This window comes from Nyctereutes procyonoides, unplaced genomic scaffold (genome assembly GCF_905146905.1).
Source record: "Nyctereutes procyonoides isolate TBG_1078 unplaced genomic scaffold, NYPRO_anot_genome, whole genome shotgun sequence".
Classification (NCBI taxonomy): Eukaryota; Metazoa; Chordata; class Mammalia; order Carnivora; family Canidae; genus Nyctereutes; species Nyctereutes procyonoides.
This window is the reverse complement of record NW_026575051.1, coordinates 17,339,272-17,364,251: the sequence shown is the minus strand read 5'-3', so window position 1 is coordinate 17,364,251 and position 24,980 is coordinate 17,339,272. Positions and strand designations below refer to the sequence as shown.

The following is a 24,980-nucleotide window of genomic DNA, read 5'->3' as shown; positions in this document are numbered from 1 at the left end:
GACTTTATTCCCATGGCTTCAACTGCAACTTGTACACTAACGATTCTCAAATTTATATCTCTTTTATACGCCATGACACTTCCAAACTTGTGGTAGATTGTATTATTGCCTCAAATTATTTACTTCTTTTTCCTGAAAGAGGATCTTATTTCCTGGCTTATTTACCATAGGACTTGCAATGCTCCCTCTGTGGGAGTACTCTTTCCTACCCCACTGATGCTGACTTAGGCCATGTGACTTGTATGGAATATAAGCTGATGTGGTGTCGGATGCATCTGAGCAAAAACTTGGAGTCACTGCAAGGCTGGCTCTGGGCACGCCCCTGATGAGGGCTGCTGTCTCAGGTATGATCAAAGAATGAAGACAACCAACGTGACAGAGGTTCAGCTGATATGTATTCTAAGCAAGAAACAAACTTTTGTTATATATAAGAAAAAAATGGGGGTTTGTTTCTTAACACAGTCTAGTCGAGTGAAATATGTTTCTCTTCTGTTTTCTATTGGATGTACCTTCTGAATGTTCCATGGTTCCAAAATATCTAAAATTGAACCCTTCATTTATTCTCTTAAATCAGCTCCTTTTCTCTGTTCCTTAATTATTTATTTATTTATTTATTTATTTATTTATTTGAGACACAGAGAAAGGCAGGCTCCATGCAGGGAGCCCGATGTGGGACTTGATCTCAGGACTCCAGGATCCCACCCTGAGCTAGAGGCAGAGGCCCAACCGCTGAGCCACCCAGGCATCCCTCTCTGTTCCTTATTTCAAAGATTAGTAAGACTGGTGATTCTATTATCTTCATTTTCCCTCAGAAGCTACCCCCTGACCCCACATACCTAATATTTAACCTAGTGTTGCAGATGCCACTTTTTTTCTTTCTGTTTCTTCCTCTCCAATCCCTGAAGCTACAAAAATGAAGTCAGACTCTTAGGCGTGGCATAAAAGATCTTCATAATCCTACCTGGCCTATCACTGTATACAGTTGGGTGAATAAAAAAAGAACGAACAAGCAAGCTGCTCAAATGAACACAAAGCATAGGTTTGAGAATAACGTGAGGTTATTCTATATAAATAAAATCCAGCCTGGACCCTGAAAACTATCAGCCTTTTTTTAAAAAGAGACTTCAATGCTACTTCCTTTGAAAGCTTAAATTCTCATGACCAGGAGCACTTAGACAATGCAAAGAAGATCACACTGGACTGAGTCAGGAGACTTTGGTGAGTCTCCCAATGTCTCCAATCCTATGTTCTCATTTGAAGGTATAAATAAGGTCCATCCCACTGCTTCTCAAGGCTGCTGTGGAGGTCAAATCAAAGGATTCTTCTGGTAACATTCTGAAAATTATGAAGCCTGAGAAATATATTTTAAAAAATTAATTCCGGTATAGTTAACATACTGTATTACTTTCAGTGTACAATATAGTGATCCAATAATTCTGTACATTCTTCAGTGCTCGTTAAGATAAATGTGTTCTTTAATCCCCATCACTTATTTCACCCATCCCCCACCCACCCTTCCTCTGATAACCATCAGTTTGTTCTCTATAGTTAAGAGTCTATTTCTTGGTTTCTCTCTCTCTTTTTTTGGTCATTTGTTTCTTAAATTCTACATATGAATGAAATATGGTATTTGTCTTTCTCTGACTGACATATTTTGCTTTGCATTATACTCTTTAGATCCATCCATGTTGCTGCAAATGGCAAGATCTAATTTTTTTTTTTTATGGCTGAGTAATAGTCTATCATCTATATATACCACAAGTCCATCCGTTCATCTATGGATGAACACTTGGGCTGTATCCAGATCTTGGCTATTGTAAATAATGCTGCAATAAACATAGGGGAGCATATATGTTTTCCAGTTAGTTTTTTTGTATTCTTTGTGTAAATACCCATTAATGGAATTACTGAATCATATGGTAATTCTATTTTTAAATTTTTGAGGATCATCCATACTGTCTTTTGCAGTTGCTGTACCAGGTTGCATTCCTACTGACAGTAGATGAGAGTTACCTTTTCTCCACATCCTCACCAAACACTTGTTTCTTGTGTTGTTGATTTTAACCATTTTGACAGTGTGAAGTGGTATCTCATTCTGGTTGCTTTGCATTTCCCTGATGAAGAGTGATGTTGAACATCTTTTCATGTGTCTGTTGACCATCTGTATGTCTTCTTTGGAGAAATGACTGCTCATGTCTTCTGCCTATTTTTAATTGGATTTTTTTTACATTAAGTTGTATAATTTCTGTATATATTTTGGATACTAACCTTTTTATCAGATATATCGTGTGCAAATAATCTCCCATTCAGTAGATTGTCCTTTAGTTTTGTTGATTCTTTCCTTCGCTGTGCAAAAGCTTTTTATTTTGCTATGGTCCCAATAGTTTATTTTTGCTTTTGTTTCCCTTGCCTCAGAAGACATATCTAGAAAAATGTACTATGGCCAATTTCAGAGAAATTATTGCCTATGCTCTCTTCCAGGATTTGTATGGTTTCAGATATCAGATTTAGGTCTGAAAAATATTTTTAATTTAAATTTTTAAAGTTCATTTTTGTTTTTTAGAACTGGGAACCTACAGCAAAGTTTTTAATGAGGTCTGCAGGAAAAGATGCAAAAGTCAAGGACTGGAGCTAGGGAATGAGAACCAGACTTGTTATCCTGGAATAGAGGAGCAAATGTTGGTAGTTATAAATGGGGGGTCGTGGGGATGGGAAAGAGACAGAATGAGAATGTGGCAATTGTGTGAATATCAAGCAGCTTAGCCCAGGGGGCTGAGATAAAATGGAAACTGAGGCAAAGTTTTAAAAATGAGATATTTGTTTTAAATTTTGAGTTATCAATATTTGTGTTCCTGGAAGAAAAAGAAAGAGACTTAAATTTGCTTAATATGTAGCCCAGAGACTAATTTGCTATATATATTTTAAAATTTTATATTATGTATATACTTAAATAAAACATTTATGCATATCATCTTTTCACTCTGTAGAGAGGTGTTGACCCCTAAATGATGTTGGCCAGGTACTTTGAAATTTGGAGTTAAAAGATGAAGCATACCAGGTTTGTCAGTTAACTGCAAACTGACTCATGTAGCTCTGAGCAGTAGCTGTTTAAAAGAGATTTTGAAATTGCAATTCGGTGTCATCTGCCTGCATCAACCACAGTTTTAAAGTATATTCATTGTCATTCTCTCCTGTCAGAGATCAAGATATAAGACTTAGCCCTCTCATTGAGTATGAGTAAGTAACTTATTAAACAGGAAATTGAATCATTAGTGAATGAGTCAGCATTTAATGATGATAATGAAGAACTCATGTTCTTTGGCATATATCCATCTTGAGCATAAACAAAAGTTGACCTGTTAGATAGTAACATGTAGTTTCTACCAGAGATAATTTAATCTTTGACTCAACATGTGTGAACTAAAATTTATGAATTATTTCAAATAAAATTATCACTTGGGTTAGTAGATTAAAGGCCATGATCTTAACACCCAATCTTGATTAGGTAAAAATCAAAAATTAAGGGGAAGGGAGTTTTTCTTCCCATTACATTATTATATTAACTAATGTACATGTGATCTGGGTAAGGGTATGACAGCTGTGGAAATCCTCAGTATTTTACATCCAGAAAGACTTCATTCTCCAAATATCTAGCTGTCATAATGTGCTACATTATATCAACAAAGCAATGAGTGGGTAGAAAATATTGAGTCTCTTGCTTAGCAGGTCTGCAAACAAATTGATCTGGAATGTTCATGAACTCAAAAAAAAAAACTGTTAGTAATAATCTCTCTTTTTCTGTTATACATACTTCATAGTTCACCTCTCAAGGGTAAGGCTTGCATAAAATGGTGAAGTAGCTCTTCTTCAGCTCTTACATTAAGGATAATCTCATGTTTTATTTTCAGTGTCATAAATTCATTAAGAAGACATGAATTTTAGCCCTCCTTCAGTTTTTTTTACATTAAATTAAAGTAATTATTTATAAAGATTTATTTATTTGAGAGAAAGAGCACTCATGGGATGCAGAGGGAGAAGTAGAGAGATCCCCAAGCATATTCCATGCTGACTATGGAGGCTGATGTGGGGCTCCATCTCGGGACCCTGAGGTCATGACCCTGAGATCGTGACCTGAGTTGAAACCAAAAGTCCTCTGCTCAAACTCAACCAGCTGTGCCACCCAGGTGCCCTGACCCTTTTTCAGTTTAATACTCCTGACAGCTATCCTTTCCTCTGACCATGCTTTGTGTCTTTTCTACCTTTTCTCTGCACTTTCTCTTCCCTTTTTTTTTTTTTTTGTTCTTTTGTTTGTTTGCTTGTTTTTGTCTTTTATGCAGCTCCTTCTTGACTTTCTAATGTGATATAGAGAAGAATTGAAGAGTGTGAGTGGTGGAGTTACCTCCTTGGATTAGTTCTTACCCCTACCACATATTAGCTGCAGGGCTTTAGGCAGCATACTTACCCTTCTTTTGCCTTTCTTACTCACCTGAAAAGTGAGATAGGAATAGCACCAACCCCCTGGGGTTGTTGTTGGGATTTGATTAGCATATGTAAAGTCCCTGGAACAGAGCCTCCCACTATTTCCTCAAGAATGAATGCAGGTAGGGATTTTCCTTTATTTTGTTCACTGAAATTTAACTATCACTGCTATATCCCCACTACAACAATGGTGCCTGATACCATTGTTGAATTAACTAGTTTTCTATTTCTATCATATTTATCCTTCTCTCCCTCCCCCTCCTTGGAGCCCTGCTTCCTCTTTCTTTCTTCATTGAGGACTCTGTTTCTACTTCCACATTCTTCGCCTCTCAGGTTTCTATCATCTACTGCTGACCTAAATTGTCAACTATGTCTGGGTTCAAGGTTTTTGAGTAGACTAAAACATTGCAAATTCAATATTTCTTAATAATTACTAGTCATGGATTTACCAATGAGAAGGTAAAGAAGAAACCCTTCATCAAGAAAAAATGAGAATAATATAACATCTTCAGTGTAATATTTTACATTAAAATATTATATTTACATTTGTGGTGACTTGTGTTTGTCATTTGTACAGTTTGAGCTCCCGTAAATCTGCCACTTTTTACCAGTAGTTTTGATTCTAACACAAAAATAGTTGAAAGAACAGTTTAATATACAGCAGCTTTACCCTTCATCTCGATTCACTAATAATCTTTTATCATATTTGATCTCTCTCTGAGCTAGATTTTTTTTTTACACATCTCAGGTTTATACATTGTTTAAAAAGGCAAAAGTATATACATGGGCTATATTCAGAGAAGCCTTGTCTCCATCCCATAAATTATAGGTCACTCAAAAAAAAAATTTCTGGTTTAATTTTCCTATGTTTCTGTTGGCAAAATAAGCAGAGGTCTTTGTTGATATATATACTACTTTTCTTATTCTTTCCTGCTTGTGTGATATAAGTTGTAAATAGTCTCCCTAGTTTGTCATTTGTATTTTGACTATTTTTCAGATTTAAAAATTTTTCTTTTATTACTTCTGAATTGGAGTTTCTGAATTTCACAAGGTTTTTCTCACATCCAGGTCATAAAAAAGCTAAAACATATTTTCTTCTAGTATTTGTATGACTTTTCTTTTTAAAAGTCAATTTATTTATTTATTTATTTCAGATTGGTTTGGAATTTATTCTGGTATAAGGTGTGAGGTATGAATCCAGTTTTATTTTAGATTTTAGATTTTTTTAATTGCTATCCAGTTGTTCCTTTAAATAAATTGTCATTTATTTAAAATTCCATCTTTACCTCAGTGATTTGAAATGCTATTTTTGGTCTTGTTTTAAACTTTCCTAGGTATGTGTGGTTATTTCTGGACCTTTATTTTTTTTCTGCCTTACTGTTTTGCATAATCACATAGCATTACTATACTATATAATCTTTATAGTGTTGTAATATTGGTGGGGTTAATCTACCCTTTAACTCTGTCTTTTCGGGATTTGTATTGCTCTTCTTATGTATTTGTTTTCCACATAAACCCTAGAAAAAATTGTCGCAGGGAACCTACTGAGATGAAATAGAGCAAATGCAGCAAAAATTCTAATGAAACAACTAGAAACAATTCAAGGGCTTGCTCTCTGGGAAATCATCTAGAACTAAACTCTGACATCTAGTGTTCACTGAAATCACTGCATGGTACTAACCCAATGTCTGATATTCCTATTACATTACAAGCAATGCTTTTTAACTGTGTTTAAAACCTTGAGCATATTTTGCCTTGGAAAAATGTCAATCTGTAAGCAAAAGAGAAAGCTGAACATAAATCAGTAAGAAGAATACCCAGATGTTAGCTGTTCTTTTTCTGTAAACTTTTCCCACACAGGGCATGAATAAGAGGAAGTGAAAAAAAGATTCATTTAAGAGAAACAAAAAGTTCACTTAAGAAGTGAACGAAATTGGAACAGGTCTGATGACATCCGTGATAGCAGCACTGCAGATGTAGGAGGGGTTGAAAAAAAGAACAGAAGCCTAAAGCGATAACTTTCCCTCTTTTCTCTCATTCTTCAGGTGTAGTAAGGGCCTCGATGAGAAAAAGCAGAGGGATATCAGCAATTGGGTTTTACAGTTAGAGCTAAGGTTTCTATGAGAGGTTGAGAAATGTGGGCTATTAGAGACTCAGGAAAAGAGAATAATGCTGTTAATTCTAGCTGTACTGAGATAGCAAAACCCTTCCATCTATATTTGATACTTCTACTATTTTCATTTTCCACACTGAAATAATTTTAATGCAAACACGCCAGCCTGAAAGAAAGGAGTCATTTTTGTAGTTGATGCTGTGCTATCCCATCTTACATTCAGTTTTATTTTTTTCTCTGTCCCTAGTGTTTACTGAGGGTAGTGATAGTGGATATCAAACTTTTGATATCAAAGTTTTGTCATAGACAACCTAAGGACATTTAATTCAGTTACTTCATGTACTTTCTCAAAATTCAAAGCACCCAACAAAAATTAATGATTAAAAATGCAAATTGAATAGAATCGAAACTCATCATCAGTTGTCCTTCTATATTTCCCCCTCATTGGGCTTAGGCAGAGTGAATATTCATTCATGCAGAAATACACAGACACTTGCAAAGCAAGACAAGTACCTGTCTCAGGTGAGCTGAGCATATTACTTATGCCGACTCCTTTGTTATTATGATTTGCTATAGGCAGAAAATGAAATCCTTGCTGCCATTTACCAAAGACTCCTCTCTTCCCAATGAAAGCCTTTATACTGCGTTCAGAACTATTTACCTATATGCTTACTTTCTTTGCAGTTGAATTTTAAATAGATGATACAGACTTCACTGTAGGTGCTTTGCATTGCTTTGCATTTAGTATTAGCATGTGTATCTTTTCCATATCAGCAGGCAGTGTTCTGGTGTTCTTTAGAGATTCATTGAATGGTTGCCCTGCATTTAATCAGTGAGTTACTTAAATATTTAGTTTATTTTTTAATCTTTATGAACAATGTGTAATGAAATCCTTTTATAGAAATCTCTGTATACTTGCTATTATACTAGTACGATACATTTTTAGAAGTGGAATTCTTGGGTCAAGGGACTATGCTTCCCCCAGATTCCAGGCCTTTTTTCCATTGATAGATATTTCATATTGCAGTGTAAGGTACTTACAGAAGAGTGCATAAATCATAATTCTATAACTTACTAGGATTTCCCAAAGTGAACATACTTATATAATCTACCCAGGTCAAGAATCAGAATATTACCAAAAACTAGAAGCACTTCCATCCTCCTCTGGCTACTATCCCGAAGGGTAACTGCTTCCTGATTTCTAAGGCTCTAAATTTGTTTTGCCTCTTTTGAACTTTATATAAGCAGAATCATACAACATGTGTTCTTCCTTCTGGCTTCTTTTTGGATATGTATTTAAAATATTTGATAGTACAATGTAAAGTTTCTATTCCTTACATATTCTTGGCCTCTTACTGTAATTTGTCGCCATTGACCATCCTCATTTTTATATTTTTCTCCTTTCTGTTCCATGACATTATCTCTTCCCTTTCCTCCTGATCTTCTGCTACTCTTCCTGTTCCAGAGTCTTCCCCTTCACTCAACCTTAAATCATTGATGTCCTCAAGGAAATCTTAGGCAACCTCAGCCAAATCCATGGCTTCTGTTACCATCTATATTCCTATGACTTCTGAATTTAAACTTCTATCACAGACAATTTCCCTGAGACTCAGATATCCAACTTGACTCCATCACTTAATAGGTCTCAAAACGCCACATCCCCAAGCAGAACAAACAATCCCTTCTACTTCCAATTGCTCCATACCTGGTGCTGTTTCAGTGTTCATCTCAGTGAAAAAAATACCACCAGGGATCCCTGGGTGGCGCAGCGGTTTGGCGCCTGCCTTTGGCCCAGGGCGTGATCCTGGAGACCCCGGATCGAATCCCACGTCGGGCTCCCGGTGCATGGAGCCTGCTTCTCCCTCTGCCTATGTCTCTGCCTCTCTCCCTCTCTCTCTCTCTCTCTGTGTGTGTGTGTGTGACTATCATAAATAAAAATTAAAAAAAAAAAAAGAAAAAATACCACCAGCCATGGGGTTCATAATATAGAAACCTAGAAGTCATTCTTGAGATTTCTCTTTCAGTATACCATTCAGCCATGAAATCCTGACAGCTTTTCCTCCTAAATACCTGTAGTAATGGTTCACTTCTCACCAATATCATTATCAGCATTCAAATCCAGGCTAAAACCAGGATCATCTCTTGCTTAGACTATTGTCATAGTCTCCAAACTAATTTCCAAACAAGTGAATATTCTGCTTCAAACTCTTCAACAGTTTGTATATTATACTGAATAAGTTCCTTAAGGCAGCATTAAGGACCCAATCCCTCCCCCTCTCTTCTTGCAGTTCTTTCCTTTCTCCAGAAATTGCTCCACCCTTTCCTTAAAAGGGTCAGAAACAGTTGAAATTTGAACAATTATATCCAACATGGTTATCTGGAAGATAAAAGTAAAAAATAATATATATATGTAAAGTTACAGTGAAATTGGATAGAAAAAAAGTCTCTTTCAAAATATCCAGCCCACTTTGGGGTAGTGGTGGCGGTGAAACATTCAGAAAGCAATGAGATAAAGGAATAACTGCCCCCAAAGAGTTTCAAGCTGCTTAAGAGACCAATTAGTGTAATGAGTAACAGCACTGCTTCAGAATCTGAAAAACCTGGTTCTGACCATGATGTGGCCACTTAAAACCTGCATAACTTTTGGTGAGTCATAACACCTCTGAGCCAGAATTCTCGAGATAAGATAATTCCTATCCTTCACAAGGATTAAGTTACATGTATCTACTCTTTGGCACAATTACCAGCACATAGTTAAATTTTAAATAAGTGGTTAGCATATTATTATTAAGAAAAAAGTAAGGCTATAGTATTATTGCCACCTACCAGGCAGGAATAACCATGTTTAATCAATGCTAAAGATAATGAGCATCCCTGGGGCAGAAACTAGGCCACATTCTCCCAAGAGCTTTATGGACTTGGATTATTGGTGTTCTTCCCTCTGGCACAAGGATAAGTTTCCAGGTAACCAGTAGCTCAGGATGACCTAAGCATATATCATTCTCAAGAAGTCTTGTTTTTTTTGTTTTGTTTTGTTTTGTTTTTTTTAATTAAAATGATTCAGTTTGTTTACTTCTGTCAGAATAAACATCTAAAGTTGGATCTTCCCTTATCTTTGTAGCTGGGATTTTATGACTTCTATTGAGATAAGAAAATACTTTTTTCTATGGCAAAGTCAACTTTATACAAACTAGACAAATCTGACCATTGTTTGTGCCTGCTTTTATTGCAAATGGAGGAACGCAGCTCGTGATGCTTATCTCCTCTTCCTTTGCAGTCCTTGAAAGATAAATATGCACACAAAAGCAATTGAAACCCAAACTAAAAAAAAAAAAAAAAACCCTCAGGATATAAGACTGATGAAAGTATTTATTTAATTATTTAAGCATTTAAATTTACAAAAAGGATAGATGATTTAGGGAAAAAATAGATTGAAATAAAAATGACAGCATTCTGGCTTGACATCTAACAGCAATTATCTATATTGTCTTAAAAAATCATTTATTTTCCCTGATCCTTAAATTTTTCATATACAAAGAATTAAAGTTTATTATGTTATCAAAATTCTGAGTTTATAATATGCATATATAAAATACAAAAGGAATGTATTTATATTTGTGTATCTATGAAAGCACATTTATATGTGCATCTGCATACCACACATTCACACGTATATAATTTCTTATGAAAAAGCAGATTATAAACAAGGAGCTGGAATAGGTGATAGGTAAGGTCCAGTCTTATGCTGATATCATCTGTTTCTAGCATTTAAAATGCCCATATCTTCATTCCTCCATTCAAGACCACGGAGCAGTGGGAATTATATAAAAATGCAAATTCTCAGACCCTAAGACTTACTGAATCAGGGATTGTGGGGAAGAGGCTCCACCACTGTGTTGCAGATCTGCCCTCCAGGTGGTTTAGAAGTACCCTAAAATGTGAGAACCACTGCATTTGAACATTCCCAGAAAAGAACTATAGGCTAGAGTTGTAAGCAGAAATGGAAAACCAATAATTAAAGGGGAAAAAAGGAGGATTATTCTACAGAGCACCTGGATCAAAAGTGGTAGGAAGAGTTTAGAGAGACATAGCAACAGCAGGCACAGGGGAGTGTATGTATGGTAGTGGGGAGCAGCTGTGGTTGTGAAAATACAGAGCTAAGCCCAAGCAGCAATAATAAAGCAGTAGCCACATGCTTCTTTTAAGTCACTGTTTTCAGGCTTTCATTTCTATAACTTTGCTGAGAACTGCTGGATTTAGAACCTTTTTCTTGCGGTGGATCCCAAAGGAAGATAATTATCTTCTTCTCAGCCACTGATATCTCTGACCTCTAGTTATTTACCATAGAAACCTGACACAGAGAGAGTGAAGGCTTCTCAGGCTGATCCTGCGTGTCTTTTCCAGGCTGCTTTCAACAACCTGAGATTCTTCTGACTCCAGTTTGAATATTCTCCTCGTTGCCAGTTAAGGAGTATATGTATCATCAGGGAAAGGAAGAAAATGCCCGAAGTTTCAATAGGCTAGAGCTAAACTTAGCCAGAGAAAGCTGCAGGGGTAAGAATAAGCCTGTGAAAACGACAGGGCAAGAACTCAGCATGGACACTCTTCAGGAGGCTTATGGATGCCAGGTTGTCATCCAGGACATTGCCCTGAGAGGGGAATCCCCGGCTTTGCAACTTCCTGGCCAGCGTGAGGGCCACCAGCCGGCTATAACCTTTCCTGCGATACTCTGGCAGGGTATAGCCATGGCACATAGTGGCAAACTGGTCTGTGAGAGACCAAGAGACTGGGTTTCCCTTGTCATCACGGACACATACACTGGGGAAGCAAGAGATGAGGTTTTTGATGTACTGGAGACACTGTTCATTGCCTCCTCGTGACCAAGTCCTGTTGAGTAGATCAGCATCAGTAACGCTCAGGTATGTTAGCCGTGGGGGAGAACTCATTCTAGAAGAAAACAACATGAGAAGAAATGTAAACTTGGGATCATATGACTACAAACAGCTACTTGTCTTTTTATACTGATTCAAACTGAAAAACAATCCCAGAGATATACTTAGCAAATACCAAATTTTTTTCAATGGATTAGAATCCTCGGCCTCGTGTTGTTTTGTTTTTAAATCGCCTAGGAATATAATTTATGGTAATTTATTTTGTCTGCCGCTTGAACAGTTGGGGGGAGAAAAATGTGGGGTGGTCTGTGAAGATTTGTCCAGATACTTCTTCTTTCCCACAGTTGCCTTGTCAGAACCCCATTTCCCAGTTCAGGGTGACCAGTTTTGAGTATGTCCCAGAATAACTTGCTCCATTTCCTGAACATTTATTGACCAAAACCATTTTATCTTGGGTGTGTTTACTCGATCTTTAAAGAAATAAAATCTGGAATCCTTTTTCACTCTGCTAGTGTCTCTTGTCACAAAAGTCAATTTTCAAGATGAATGTTAAGTATTAACATAGCACTGGAAACATTTGATTGATATTTAATATGTAGTTACAGCAGATCTCTCCTTCTCTTATAAATGATTCAGTGCATTCAGTGGCAACTCCCACTTATGAACATCTCTCAGGGTTTCATTTCTGATAGGACAAAATACTCATTATATGGGATTTAAATCTTTCCTTCTAATTTTACCCCCATTTCTTATTGCCTTCATATAGATTAGGGTATTTCATTTTTCTGTAAAACAGTTCTCAGACTTGTTAAGTCTAAGTCTGTTGACACCCTCTCTGAAGCCTTGAGTAAGTCCAGATTCTTGGGTCACTAATCTTCTCCTTGGGTAAAAAAAAAAAAAAAAGTATTAGAATAGAACTTCTATTTGTATGCATCCATGGTCAGAAAAGAAATACAAATTGCTTAACATTTCTAGGCATATAGAGATGCTCAAGTAATACTAATCTTTCTAGGCCTTCCCCTAAAGGTCTGGAAACAGGTCTAAAAGCTCATAGTATTGAGATAAAGACAAAGATAGGAATTGCTGCAATTTCTAAGACCTGAGATGGATTACTTAAAAACCTATGGTACTGCTTTTATTCTTGAAATGATCCCTGTCATAAGACCATCTCCCATGACTTCTAATGCCATTTGTGCTACGGTCTTTATAAAGTAACAGTTTGTGTTTTCTTTTCTTAAGATTTTATTTATTTATTCATGAGACACACACACACACACACAGAGGCAGAGACATAGGCAGAAGGGAGACACAGGCTCCCTGCAGGAAGCCCAATGTGGGACTTGATTCCAGGACTCTGGGACATGCCCTGAACCGAAGGCTGATGCTCAACCACTGAGCCACCCAGGTGGCCCCTGTGTTTTCTTTTTGTAAGTGGTTCAGTAGTGTTAGCTCACATTCTAGGCATATTATGGGCTCTGGCATTGGACCAATAATCTAATCACTAAGCAGGGGTAAACAATAAATAAATATAAGCAATTACTGGCTTAGAAGAAGTTTTAATTTAATTTTTGAAAATGAACTTAAAACAAAGGCTGAGAAGCCTGAGGCAAAGAAGCCTCAGGTAGAAATGTCACTGCAAATAAGAATATTGCTAAGACCTGTATTTCAGGAGTAGTTATATCAGTGACTATGACCTTGTACCTGAAGGGCAGGGTATCCAAAATAAAGAGTATACAAATTTGGGAAATGACTGTTCAAAAAGGGAATTATACCATACTTTATGGGGTTTTGAAAAGAGTTCAGGAGGTAATATATTTAAAGCATTCAGTGCTTGGCATAGAATAGACCCATATAAGTCAGTTCACTTGTCCTTATCCCTGAACCATGAAAAAAACAATAAACACTTTGGGCTCAGACAACAGAGGTTATTTGGAATTATTTGGAGGAGGAGCATACCAAGCAATAATTTTTCTGTGTATAGAGTGAAAATATAGGACTCCTGGATTCATTCATCATTATGCACAAAGATGCTGATTTGATTATTTCAAGAACTTATGAGCAGCCAAGCACAGCAGAAAAAAACAGACACACAGACCCAGAGACATATAGACACACAGACATATCTAGACTGCGTGTCCCTACTCCAGGGTAGCCAAATATTCCTTAATAATACTAAGTATTTCAAGTACTGCAATTTGTACTTCTATATAGTTAAGTCCCATCCCACACGTAGAAACTTGATCACATACAAAGAACTGGTGTCCGGCAGAGTTGAATGAGGAGAAAGATGAACAGCTTTGAAGGAAGTAAGCTTTACACCTAACTGCTTTGAGTTGGCAACAGCTTTGGAAACATCATATAATTCACTCTGCAGCCCTGTACATGGAAAGATATAATGAAAAATATACTTTATTTTAAAACACAAAAAGGAAATTCATTGCAGTATTTTTATGCTAAGTATCATCAATACCACCAGTTTGCCACCTTGTATTATCCTACATATTTATATATAAATTATTACAGCTACTCTCTGCCTGATTTTCAAACAGTGTGTGGGATTTTCAAATCCCCATCATGTTGTTTCACATAATCGTGATCTTCCATGAACCTTTCTGATGGGAATATCCCTTAGGAATTTGGAATTGCTTGTGGGATTTTCTTGATTTTTCGACTTCTCAGACTTATCTTAAACTCCTAAAGGTAAGAGAAATTTTATAACTCTAAAAGTCTATAATCTACCGTATAGCTAGAAGCATAAAAGAACTGATTTATTTGGCATGGCATTCTGACTTAGAGTCTTCCAGCCTCTTGCCTAGATGTCCATTACAGAAATATCAAGGTATAAATTTAGTTGGTGAGATTTATCCTAAACTTAACTCACTTGAATCCTACTCGTTTATCATAGCTATACTATGTTATGTATAAATTTTCATTCAGTACTTGCATGTAAAGCACTATGCTGGGCAATGCATCACAGTGAAACACAAGAATTACAGTCTCTGTTCTGATAGAGCTCACTGCTTGGCATGTTAGCTTCTGTTTACTTAGAACTGCCTTGCTCTGCTTCTCCAAAATCTTATCAGCTCTATCTTTTCCATTCGGGGTCCTGATTAATTTTATCTTCTGGAAATTGACTTTCCAACTTCCATCCATATCTAAAGGCTTTTTTCCTCCTTCCAGTAAGTCACTTCCTCTTGAAGAATACAGGACTACATGAATAGGAAGACATGTTGAACACAATCTGATATTTAAACTTTGGTTCCTCCCTCAGGGAGTTAAATCTACGAAGAGATAAGTAGGTATTCAAGTTATTGCTATTAAAAATTATAGATGCTGTGGCTAGAATTCCATATTATAACCTGGAATTACATTGAAGTAATTCAAGAGACTATGAGACAATATAGTTCATCCTAACCGAGGGTATGGATAGTAGTTCAAATAAAATTTCTTTTTTTCTAAATTAGACTGAAATAATTTTTTCTAAAAGTCAGACTAACATTTCTTTTTTTTTTTTTTTAAGATTTTATTATTTATTCATGAGAATACACAGAGGAGACAGAGAGGTAGAGGCACAGGCGGAGGGAGAAGCAGGCTCCGTGCAGGGAGCCCGACGTGGTACTCGATCCGGGGTCTCCAGGGTCACGCCCTGGGATGAAGTCAGGCGCTAAACCGCTGAGCCACCCGGGCTGCCCAGACTAACATTTCTTTAATAAAACTTTTTAAAATTATAAGATGTAGCAGAGAAAACTGCATAAGACAAATGCATAACTTTATTATATATTTTAACTACTACTAAGGCCACAAAATAAAAGTTCATTAATCATCTTTTTTTAAACTTTTATTTAAATTAAATTACTTAACATAAAGTGTATTATTAGCTTCAGAGGTAGAGTTCAGTGATTCAACAGTCTTATATAACACACGTGCTCATGACATTACGTGCCCTTATTAATGTACTAACCATGTTCTACTTATCATTCTCCCAATCACAATTCTCTCACTGTCCTCTAAATAAGGTCCTTGTTTTAAGTTTTATTTGCAAGTGTGAGTCCATAAGCACTATTATTAGATTTTGTCCACTTTTTGTCTGGTAAATCTTTTCATCTACAGGTTTTCTTTCAATATCTGTATCTTCTCCCCACCTCTCTTTAAAAATCCTTTCAATTTATTTGTTGAAGAATCCAGTTTGTTGGGTAGAATTTCCATAGTTTGGATTTTGCTGATTATCTCTCCATGGTGTTGCTGACCATGTCCTTCTGTCCTTTGTGTAGATTACCATTTTAACAAATTATTTTCTCCTTGCTCACAGAAGGAACTTGCATCGACTGTCCTGTCTTTGTCTACCCTACCTCCTCAGGAAGGAAAGACTTACTAATTGGAAAAGACAGAACTCAGGCCATTTATTGAATCATAGGTTATTGGACCATATTACCAGCAAGCAGGCTTCTGAAACTTTTAGTTTAGTGCTCATGTAAATGAGCTCTCTTATGTCCATGCAACTACTAGTGAACAAAAGAGCCTGGCCTGTCTGTAACTGTATACTTTTTCATTACCTATCCTCCCATGGCCAACACAAAGAGTTTGACTCCTAGTAGTCAGTGGGTTAACCCTGATTTAATATTGTTTATGGGTGGCTCTTAGATTAAAAATGACAAACACATTCCTGTGCAGAGTGTGCTGTTACTCTGAACACTGGGCACTGAAGTTGCTCCATTGCCTATTTTTTTTTTTTTTTTTTTTTTTTAAGATTTTACTTACTTTTTCATGAGAGTCAGAGAAAGGCAGAGACATAGACAGAGGGAGAAGCAGGCTCCCTGGAGCTTGATGTGGGACTCGATCCCAGGGCTCCAGGATCATGACCTGAGCCAAAGGCAGATGCTCAATTACTGAGCCACCCACATGCCCCTCCATTGCCTAATTTTTAATCTATCCAGGCAGCCCAACCAGTAGCTCTGTGGCTCAAGATAAAAGATTGGCCATTTCTATGGCGGTAGTAGGTCTTTGGAGTTGTTCATGATTTGGGTATGTTTTGGAAATAGCACTCTTTAGGTGCTCTGGTTAAAAATAGTGAAGATACTGATGATTTCTTTGAAGCTACTCAGTATTTCAAGGAAACTGTAGTTCTTACCATAGAAGCCCATAGCCAAGAGGCCACATCAGCGGCCAAAGGTAATGCCCTACACTGATTACATGCTAAATGAGAGGCCTTTAACACTCCAGCTATTTTAGGTGCTATTAACTTACATCTGTCCCCACTAAACTTCAGGAAGGATGACTGTGTCAATTTAAATGACGATACCTGACTCATGACTAGCAGCTCAGCCTGCTGGGGGAAAAATACTGGCAATTATAGAGCTGTTCTCTTCCTAATGATGGCTGCAGGTGATTTGAGGAGAGTGGGGCTATAGCACCACCATCTATACGATTACTGCCATGATTTTTCACACCAAGGAAAAGATATACTCATTTCCACATTAAAGTAATAATGGTGAAAACATTTTCCTAGTTTGGCTAAATGAGTGGTAGAACCATGTCTCATGTCTAACCAGTGTAACTGAGGTAAATATGTAAAAGTGAGAGATAGTTTAGAACTTCTACTATAACACCTTTTTGAGCATTTCCAAATGGATGTGATAAAACACCCCAAATCTTTAGGTTATGAATATGCATTGGTCATTATTTGCAGGTAGGTAGGAACTTTTTCCTTGTGAGAGGGCCTCAGTTGTTTGCTGCTGAAAAAAATTATCAGACTTTGTATTTCTAGCACGAGGAATCCTCCCTTGCTATCAAATGATCAAGGAATTCACTTTCAATGGAAAAGTTAAAAACAGTAACTTCATTGACTGTATCACCCCCCAATTGTTATGAAAAGTTGAAAAAGTGATACACTAAAGCTGAAATTGTCCATGCGCACTATCAGAAACTCTAAATCTAATTCAGACTTGGCCAAAATTCTTCCACTAGCATTGACAACCATGCAATAATCTCCTTGGATCTCAAATATACTCTTATCTTACTAAATCATGTCAGATATCATATGCAAATCAGTTAATTATCTCTTTCCAGAATCACCTGCTTCAGAAAGAAGAAAAGACCTACCTATTGGCTTATAGTTAAGTTAGAGTCACTTTAAAAGATTGTGACAGGAAATGATTAAGAGTAATAAAGAAACATATGCTGTGATACTTAGTGATATCCATATTACAGTAACAGTGGGGGTAAATATCACTTGAAAGCAGCCCCATTTAAACGTCCTCTACTTACCCGAAAGGCCAAGCCTCATTAGGAGTAAAACAAGTGTTCTTACAAAACATAATATGTAAATTTTAAGTACATAAAATGTATATATATGAATTTGTCCACTTATGTGGACATTATCATATATATTATCATATATGTGAAATATATCTATCTGACATGTATGACAAAAATGAGAAAAAAAAAAAAGACTGCCTAATGTCTTGCACTTGATGTCACCTTGTATTTGAAAAACTTGATCCCAGTTGATAACATCACGTTCTTCCAATAGCTGTTGGTAAGCCCTGACATCCTTGTAGAACACAGCATAGGCATTAGTATAATGGTCCAGGTTGTCTGTCTCAGCCTGGGGCAGAAGACATAATCATAAAAACATACATATATTCTCTAGGTAACTCAAATCCCAGATAGATTAGATACCATTGACTACATATGTCTAGATAATTCCTGTTACCAAAATTAGCCACCTATTAACAATGGCTAGATGGGAATGTGGCTAATATACTATAGTGAGGGAAAGAACAGAAATTTTGGAACTTTTGCTTCATTATATTTCTGGTATTTGGGAAATTTTAAGATATTTATTTCATATTTTTCTGGTATTTTATTTATTTATAAAAATGAAAAGTGTATAACTTAATGGAGACACCTTAAATAGAACTCTCAGAACTTTCCTATGTGGTCAGTGTAACACATTTGATCATGTGAGCTTCCCCTTGTCCTCAAAGAATGGGGTAGGTGTCATCCTTTTCAATCTTCTTATGTATTTACCCACATGACCAAAGTCATTGGTCCTCAGCAATCATCAAACAAGAGGAAAAATGAGTATGCAGAAGTATGTATGCTTCATTCTTCTAGAAATTGTGAAACACTGAAGAAACACTATTGAACACGTTTTTCATATGCCTGATACTCCAAAGACAATCAAATTAGAAACTAATGGTGAAGGGCACCTGGGTGGCTTAGTGGTTAAGCATGTTTTTGGCTCAGATCATGATCTCAGGGTCCTGAAATCAAGTCCCACATCAGGCTCCCTACTCAACAAGGAGTCTGCTTCTCCGTCTGCCCCTTCCCAATGCTTGTGAACATGTTCTCTCTCTCAAATAAATAAAGTCTTAAAAAAGAACTAATGGTGAAATATGTAGCTTCTTATGCTAATATATATGGCTGTGATGATTGTAATATTGCCTTTACCTAATCTTTTCTTTTTAGTTGATGCCAACTCCGGTTTTGGGGGTTTGTTTTAGCCTTTTAAACCTGTACCTCTTTCTGTCGCCGGGTGATAACAGCTTTGAAGTCTGGCCATGAATCCACTACCACTTCTTTTTGAAAGGGATTCCCACGATTTATGTTCATCACTGCTCCATAGACCTGAGCCAGAGAACCCAGAGAGACAAGCCAATCACATTACTAATTCTTTCAGTTTCATATTACCGTTTCCACTTCTTCTTCTATGGTATAATTGTGGCCATGAGAGGGGAAATTATATACACCTATATATACACCTATATATACAACATGCACACATACAAACCTTTCTCTTGCTTTTTCATTACTATACATGAAAATTGTAAAAGTCTAGGAAAGCCTAAGAAAACTCTCCCCAAACTTAGGTTTTTACTGTACAGCAGTGAGAGGTACCGAAACAACATGCTGAGTAAATGGCACACAGATCAATAATACATACTTACAGAATGAATCAGAGTATGATATATGGATTTAGGGCTAATAATCATTGAGGGTAATCCCCCTTCCCCAAAAAGCCCCCTGCTTTTCATATTTCATGGAGCGAGGCTCTATAAGCATTCCCTGAGGGTTGTAATTATGTCTTATTCATGATTACATACATGGAGTCTGACACAGTGGATCAACTGGTTGTTGACTAAACAATACTGAATGTTAGGATTCTGGGAACACCTGGGTGGCTCGGTGGTTAAACATCTGCCTTCAGCTCAGGGTGTGATCCCAGGGTCCTTGAGTTGAATCCCGCATGGGACTCCCCTGCAGGAAGCCTATTTCTCCCTCTGCCTGTTTCTGCCTCTCTCTGTATGTCTCTCATGCATAAATGAACAAAAATCTTTTAAAAAATAGAATTCTGTTCTGTGGCCTTTCATATTTTTTTTCTCCACTAAGAATCATAGATGCTTGCCCTACAAAACCACTTTCATATGCTATGGGTGCTTACAGAGAAGAGATAATTGTGGTTGTAACAAGGAGAGATGAGCTCCAGGCTAGTGTTCCTAGCAGTATTTTCATAATAAATAGAAAGTGAAAACAGTGTAAATCTCCATAAGCAGTGGACAAAATGAATACATTGCAGTATATTCATACTATGGATTATAAAACAGAAACTTAATGTTGAGCAAAAGAATGTAGATACAAAAAGATATCCTATGTGCTCCAATTTATATTATATTAAGAAACAGATAAAACCAAATTATGGCTTTAGAAGTCAGGATGGTGGTTACTTTTGGGGAGCAAGGAAAGATAATGTTTGGAAAAGAGCACTGGGGGGTGGGATAGGGAGAAACCACGTCTGAGGTAATGCTTTCTTTATTGGATTGCAGGTTGTACAGATATTTACTCTATGAAAATTCAGAGAGTTACATAATTACGTTGTGTGCACCTTTAGAATGTGTTATACTTCAGTGAAAACTAAATTATAAGGGAATTGGAACCTACATCTTACCTCTTTTATCACATCTTGATTCAAATCACTTACCTCAATACCTAGAACATTATTCAACTCTCTTCTGTCTGGCCCAGTCTGGGACCTCACTCAAATCTTTCATAGAAAGTATCTTTTCAAATTTAGTTGGGCTAATACTTAGTGAAAATCTGAGAATCAAATTAACATGGAAGGGTCATGCTTTTTCTCTTTAAATTCTGGGGCTGCCAATCTTAATTATACATAATCATAAGTTTATTAAAATGTTTATTCCCATGAAGAAACAATATATCTCTTTTCAAAGATGGAACTTAGTATATGAGTGGAATGTTTAGAAGGTTTAAAAATGTTCTTTCCAATATTCAGATTGTGAAAGAAAAAAAAAACATGACCTGTTTGTAAGAGATTTTCAGCTGACTGAAAGATTTGGCATTAGTTGAGAATAACAAAACAAATGCTTTTGACAGCTATTTATTCAAAAGGTGAGTGCTGTGAGGAGATGGGAAGTAGCTAGGGGAAGTAAGGATGCTTGCTGGAGGAATGAGCAGTTGGAGTTTGTGAAAGAAATTTGGAGAGATATTTAATTACTGAAATACTAACATGAGGTAGGTGAGGGGATGGTGAAATAGGTGATGGAGATTAAGGAGTGCACTTGTAATGAGCACCGGGTGTTGTATGGAAGTGTTGAATCACTAAATTGTATACCTGAAACTAATATTACATTGTAAGTTAACTGGAATTGAAAAATTTTAAAAAAGAAAAAAAAGATTATAAAATACATACCCATAGCCTCAAAAAATGGAGGCAGTGTGACCAACAAAACATTTTATTCTTTATCGTTTTTATTCTCTAAAGGGCATAGTATAAATAGAAGAGGTATTTTGAAAGTATGGTCAGAGAACCCAAGCTAGGCATTATACAACAATGCAATAATTGAAGACAAAGAGACTCAAAGATAAGCTAAGCAGCTATTAAAGAGAAGATTATACAAGTAAGCCATTGATTTGTGCCTAGCCTACACAGTTTATTTATCTCTTATTTCAAATGGTGTTATGAGAAGCAAACCTTTAAAAAAAAAAAAACAAACAACCAACCACGCAGTTTGTAATCTGATAACTTGGATTTAAATCTGAACTCTTGCACTTACATACGGGAAGAGATTTAGTAATATCACCCGTAAAATTATGTTAATACCTGCCTATTTAGAGGTATTAATATTACACAGGGATTAATAGGTTTTATAAAGTTCAACTGAGATAATGTGAAAGATATTTAAAAAAAATGATACATACTATTTGGATCAACTCAACTAATTTGAATTCAGAGATCCTTAAAAAATAAGATTGGAACAGGTGAGGGCTAATAAGTAATTATTTTATAACATTGCCAGTGACCAACAACAGTTTATTGAGAATTATTATGAGCAAAGCCCCACGGCAAACAGTATGGGAGGTGTCAAAAAAAAGTCAATATCTACACCTGGGCATCTGGTAGCTAAGCTGTTATGTGAAAAGTAGTAAATATGAAAACAAAGAAACTGAGATTTAACCAATTCTTTACTTGCTTTTATCTTTTTTGGATTCCAACTTATTCATTTCTAAAATGGGTTAATGGACATCTTACAAAGTTGTTGGAAGGATAAAACAAATTAAAATTATCTGTCTGCTAAATTACTATCCAAATATAATATTTATAATGTAGGTGCCCATCATTTGTCTTGATGATTATATCTTAGAAGGTTACCTGTGAAGGTCACCAAAACCTTTTTAGTTCTTTCTGGCAAAAGAGTGGGCCAAACATTGATTTGCCACAGTGTATGCATTCAAAATGGGAAATTTCCAGTCAGATTGTCCATTTGGTATTCTTTTAGCCATACAATTCCAGGTTATCAATCAGTTTTTCTCTAGCACACATAGGTTAAACATGATCCATAAGGCAAGATGATTAGATTTAATCAACTCAGTACAGTGCTCTAGATCACTTTTTAAAGTTTAGTGTAAACAAGGATTATGCAGGGTGTGTGCCAAAAACACAGGTCTCAAAAACACTATGATTTATTATATCTCTTCTGGATTAATAGCAGGCCACTCACATTTGCAGTCAAATACTCTTAATACTGAGCTATTTTCGCCCTGCCACTCATATTTAAAAATCACTGTTGTACAGCTATCTCTTTGATCAAGAATCTCAGCCTTCAAAGACAATTTCTTTGCATTCTGCATTTTTTCTCCAAGTGCTTAAAATATTTTTAATCTCACATTAATTTGTAATCTCTGATCAATGTCCTCTTCCACAGTAGCTCTGAGTTGTCAGCAGGCCCTCATGGACATTGAGCCAACTTCGACAGATAGAGGTTTAATGACCAACAAAACCATTGAAAAAAAACTTCAATAATTAAGATGTTGAAAATAGTCAGAAAAATTTTATAATGACCCCTGAACCTCAGCTCCATCATAAACCTAGGTTATGTTCTTATGAGCAATGACACTTAATCCATACCCTTCTGCCATTAAAAAAAGTTTAAAACTCGAGTTTACCTTAGAAATAATCTAGTCCATCACCACCCAAGTTTTCCTAAAAGTAATTTAAAGTGACAAAAAACAATCATCAGGGCTGTATCTACAATGCATGGATGGAATCAGTCTAGCAGGAGGGGGACTAGGAAACTGTTTAATAAGTGCTCCAAGAAAGTCCTGACATCGAAAAAAATTGGGAAACAGCCACAAGTCTAATATTACATCATAGATTAATAAAAGAAGAAATTAAAGAAAGCCCTTAAATGTAGAATACCTTGAGTGATTCAGGAAAGTGACTCTTCAACATTTTTTCCAGTATCAGTAATTTGGTAGAACAGTTTAGCACTTGCATCTTCTCCAGAGCTCTAGCAATTCCACACCTAATTAAAAACCTGAAGGTATATGTTTAGTTTTTGCTTGTTAACATTTAAATCTCCTGAGGAATATCCTTGAAGTCCTGTTTTCACTGGATGTAATTTGAAATGCAGCTGCTCCCTCTGAAGAGGAGAGAAGAAGGAAGAAGAGAGGCACTGGAGTGGGTAAAGCAGAGAACATATGGAAATAGGGAATGTTAATGACCGAATCCTGGATAGAAGAGTATCCATACTGGGTTAAGTCTTCCTATGATACACATTCACTGTACACTAAACTCTTCCTTTAGGACATAGTAGCAGTTGTAATGACACATTTATTTGTGTTTCATTAAGTATGTCTCAGACTGGGAGGTAAAAGAAGGAAGGATACATCTGCTTTGTGCTCCACTGTATCCCCAGCATCTACAGGGCCTGGCACATAGTAAAAGGCAATCTAAGCAGCTGCTGAATGGATGATAGGAAACTCAGAGTAAGAGTCTTAGGGTTAAGTAGAGATACTCCTTTTCACAATGTGGGGCAAAGACCAGAAAACGACGTGAGTGGGTCAGGTGAACAACTTGCAGAGAAACACCTAGATTGAAGATGAAAAATCAGATGTGAGCAAAGGCTGAGGCTCATTTTAGTTAGATAAAACCAAGGAATGAAAAAGGGACTTAATACAATGTATATAATTTAACCGTTGATATATAATTATATTTTCTAGATTTGGGGGCTACGTATCTCCTGCTTTTTGTCCCTAAGAAAACATTTTTCCCCCAAAGTTCCAATCAAGTCTTGACTGATTTAAAACATATTTTTTTTCCTCTATATTTGCAACAGGGTAAAATATATTAAGAAAAATTAAGTTTAAATTAAAATTCAGGCAAGGTAGAAATAAACGTACATGCCAGCAGGTAAAGCAAATGGACTATAGTTTTACATATAAAGTTAATACTCTTTTATTTTTTTAAAGATTTATTTATTTATTCATGAGAGACAGAGAGAGAGAGAGAGAGAGAGAGAGAGAGAGAGAGAGAGAGAGAGAAGCAGAGACACAGGCAGAGGGAGAAGCAGGCTCCATGCAGGGAGCCTGATGTGCGACTCCATGCCGGGTCTCCAGGATCACGCCCTGGGCTGACGGCGGTGCTAAATCGCTGAGCCACCTGGGCTGCCCAAGTTAATACTCTTTATTTGTGGATTCCATATTTGTGAATTCACCTACTTGCTAAAATTTACCTGGAGCCCTTTAAATCAATACTCACAGTGCTTTCACAGTTATTTATGGATGTATGTGAATCTCCAGTGCCAACATTATCAGTTGAAGTTGCAGAAGCTGACTCCCTGTTCCAGCTCTTGTACTCTAAATATTTATTTGCTTTCTGTTGGTGATTTCACTATTTTAAAATGGCCCCAAGCATAGTACTCAACAGCTGTCTAGTGTTCTTATGTGCAGACTGTGATGTGTCTTACCAAGAAGATACATGTGTTACATAAACTTCCTTCAAATGTGAATTATAATGCCCTTGCCTCTGAATTCAATGATAAAAAATCAACAGTATGTATTAAATAATGTGTCTTTAAACAGAAATGCACATAAACAAGGTTATGTGTTGATCTTCTGATGAAAATGTTGTGATTAAAGACTTGCAGAAACCTAATCTTATGTTTTCCCTACCGACGGTGATCCCTGTGGCATTATGG

General features: G+C 36.4%; 1 protein-coding gene across 1 annotated transcript; it reads right to left on the bottom strand.

The window, feature by feature from the left end:
- Positions 1 to 10,991: 10,991 nt before the first annotated feature.
- GLYATL3 (glycine-N-acyltransferase like 3) lies at positions 10,992 to 23,278 on the bottom strand. Its single transcript, XM_055330656.1, has 5 exons — positions 23,201 to 23,278; positions 19,006 to 19,113; positions 17,962 to 18,088; positions 13,734 to 13,860; positions 10,992 to 11,539 (listed from the first exon to the last, which is right to left on the bottom strand). Exons 1-5 carry the CDS (start codon positions 23,276 to 23,278, stop codon positions 11,125 to 11,127), a joined length of 855 nt encoding a protein of 284 aa, XP_055186631.1. The 3' UTR covers positions 10,992 to 11,124.
- Between the last annotated feature and the right edge of the window lie 1,702 nt (positions 23,279 to 24,980).

Bases quoted from the DNA above. Each gene is read 5' to 3' on its own strand.
- GLYATL3 (XM_055330656.1), bottom strand. From the start codon at position 23,278: ATGCAAGTGCTAAACTGTTCTACCAAATTACTGATACTGGAAAAAATG. The intron at 18,089-19,005 runs GTACAGGTTTAA...CTTCTGCCCCAG, and splicing joins TCACCCGGCGACAGAAAGAG to GCTGAGACAGACAACCTGGA. The intron at 11,540-13,733 runs GTATGTGATCAA...GTTTTCTTCTAG, and splicing joins CTGCCGGACACCAGTTCTTT to AATGAGTTCTCCCCCACGGC.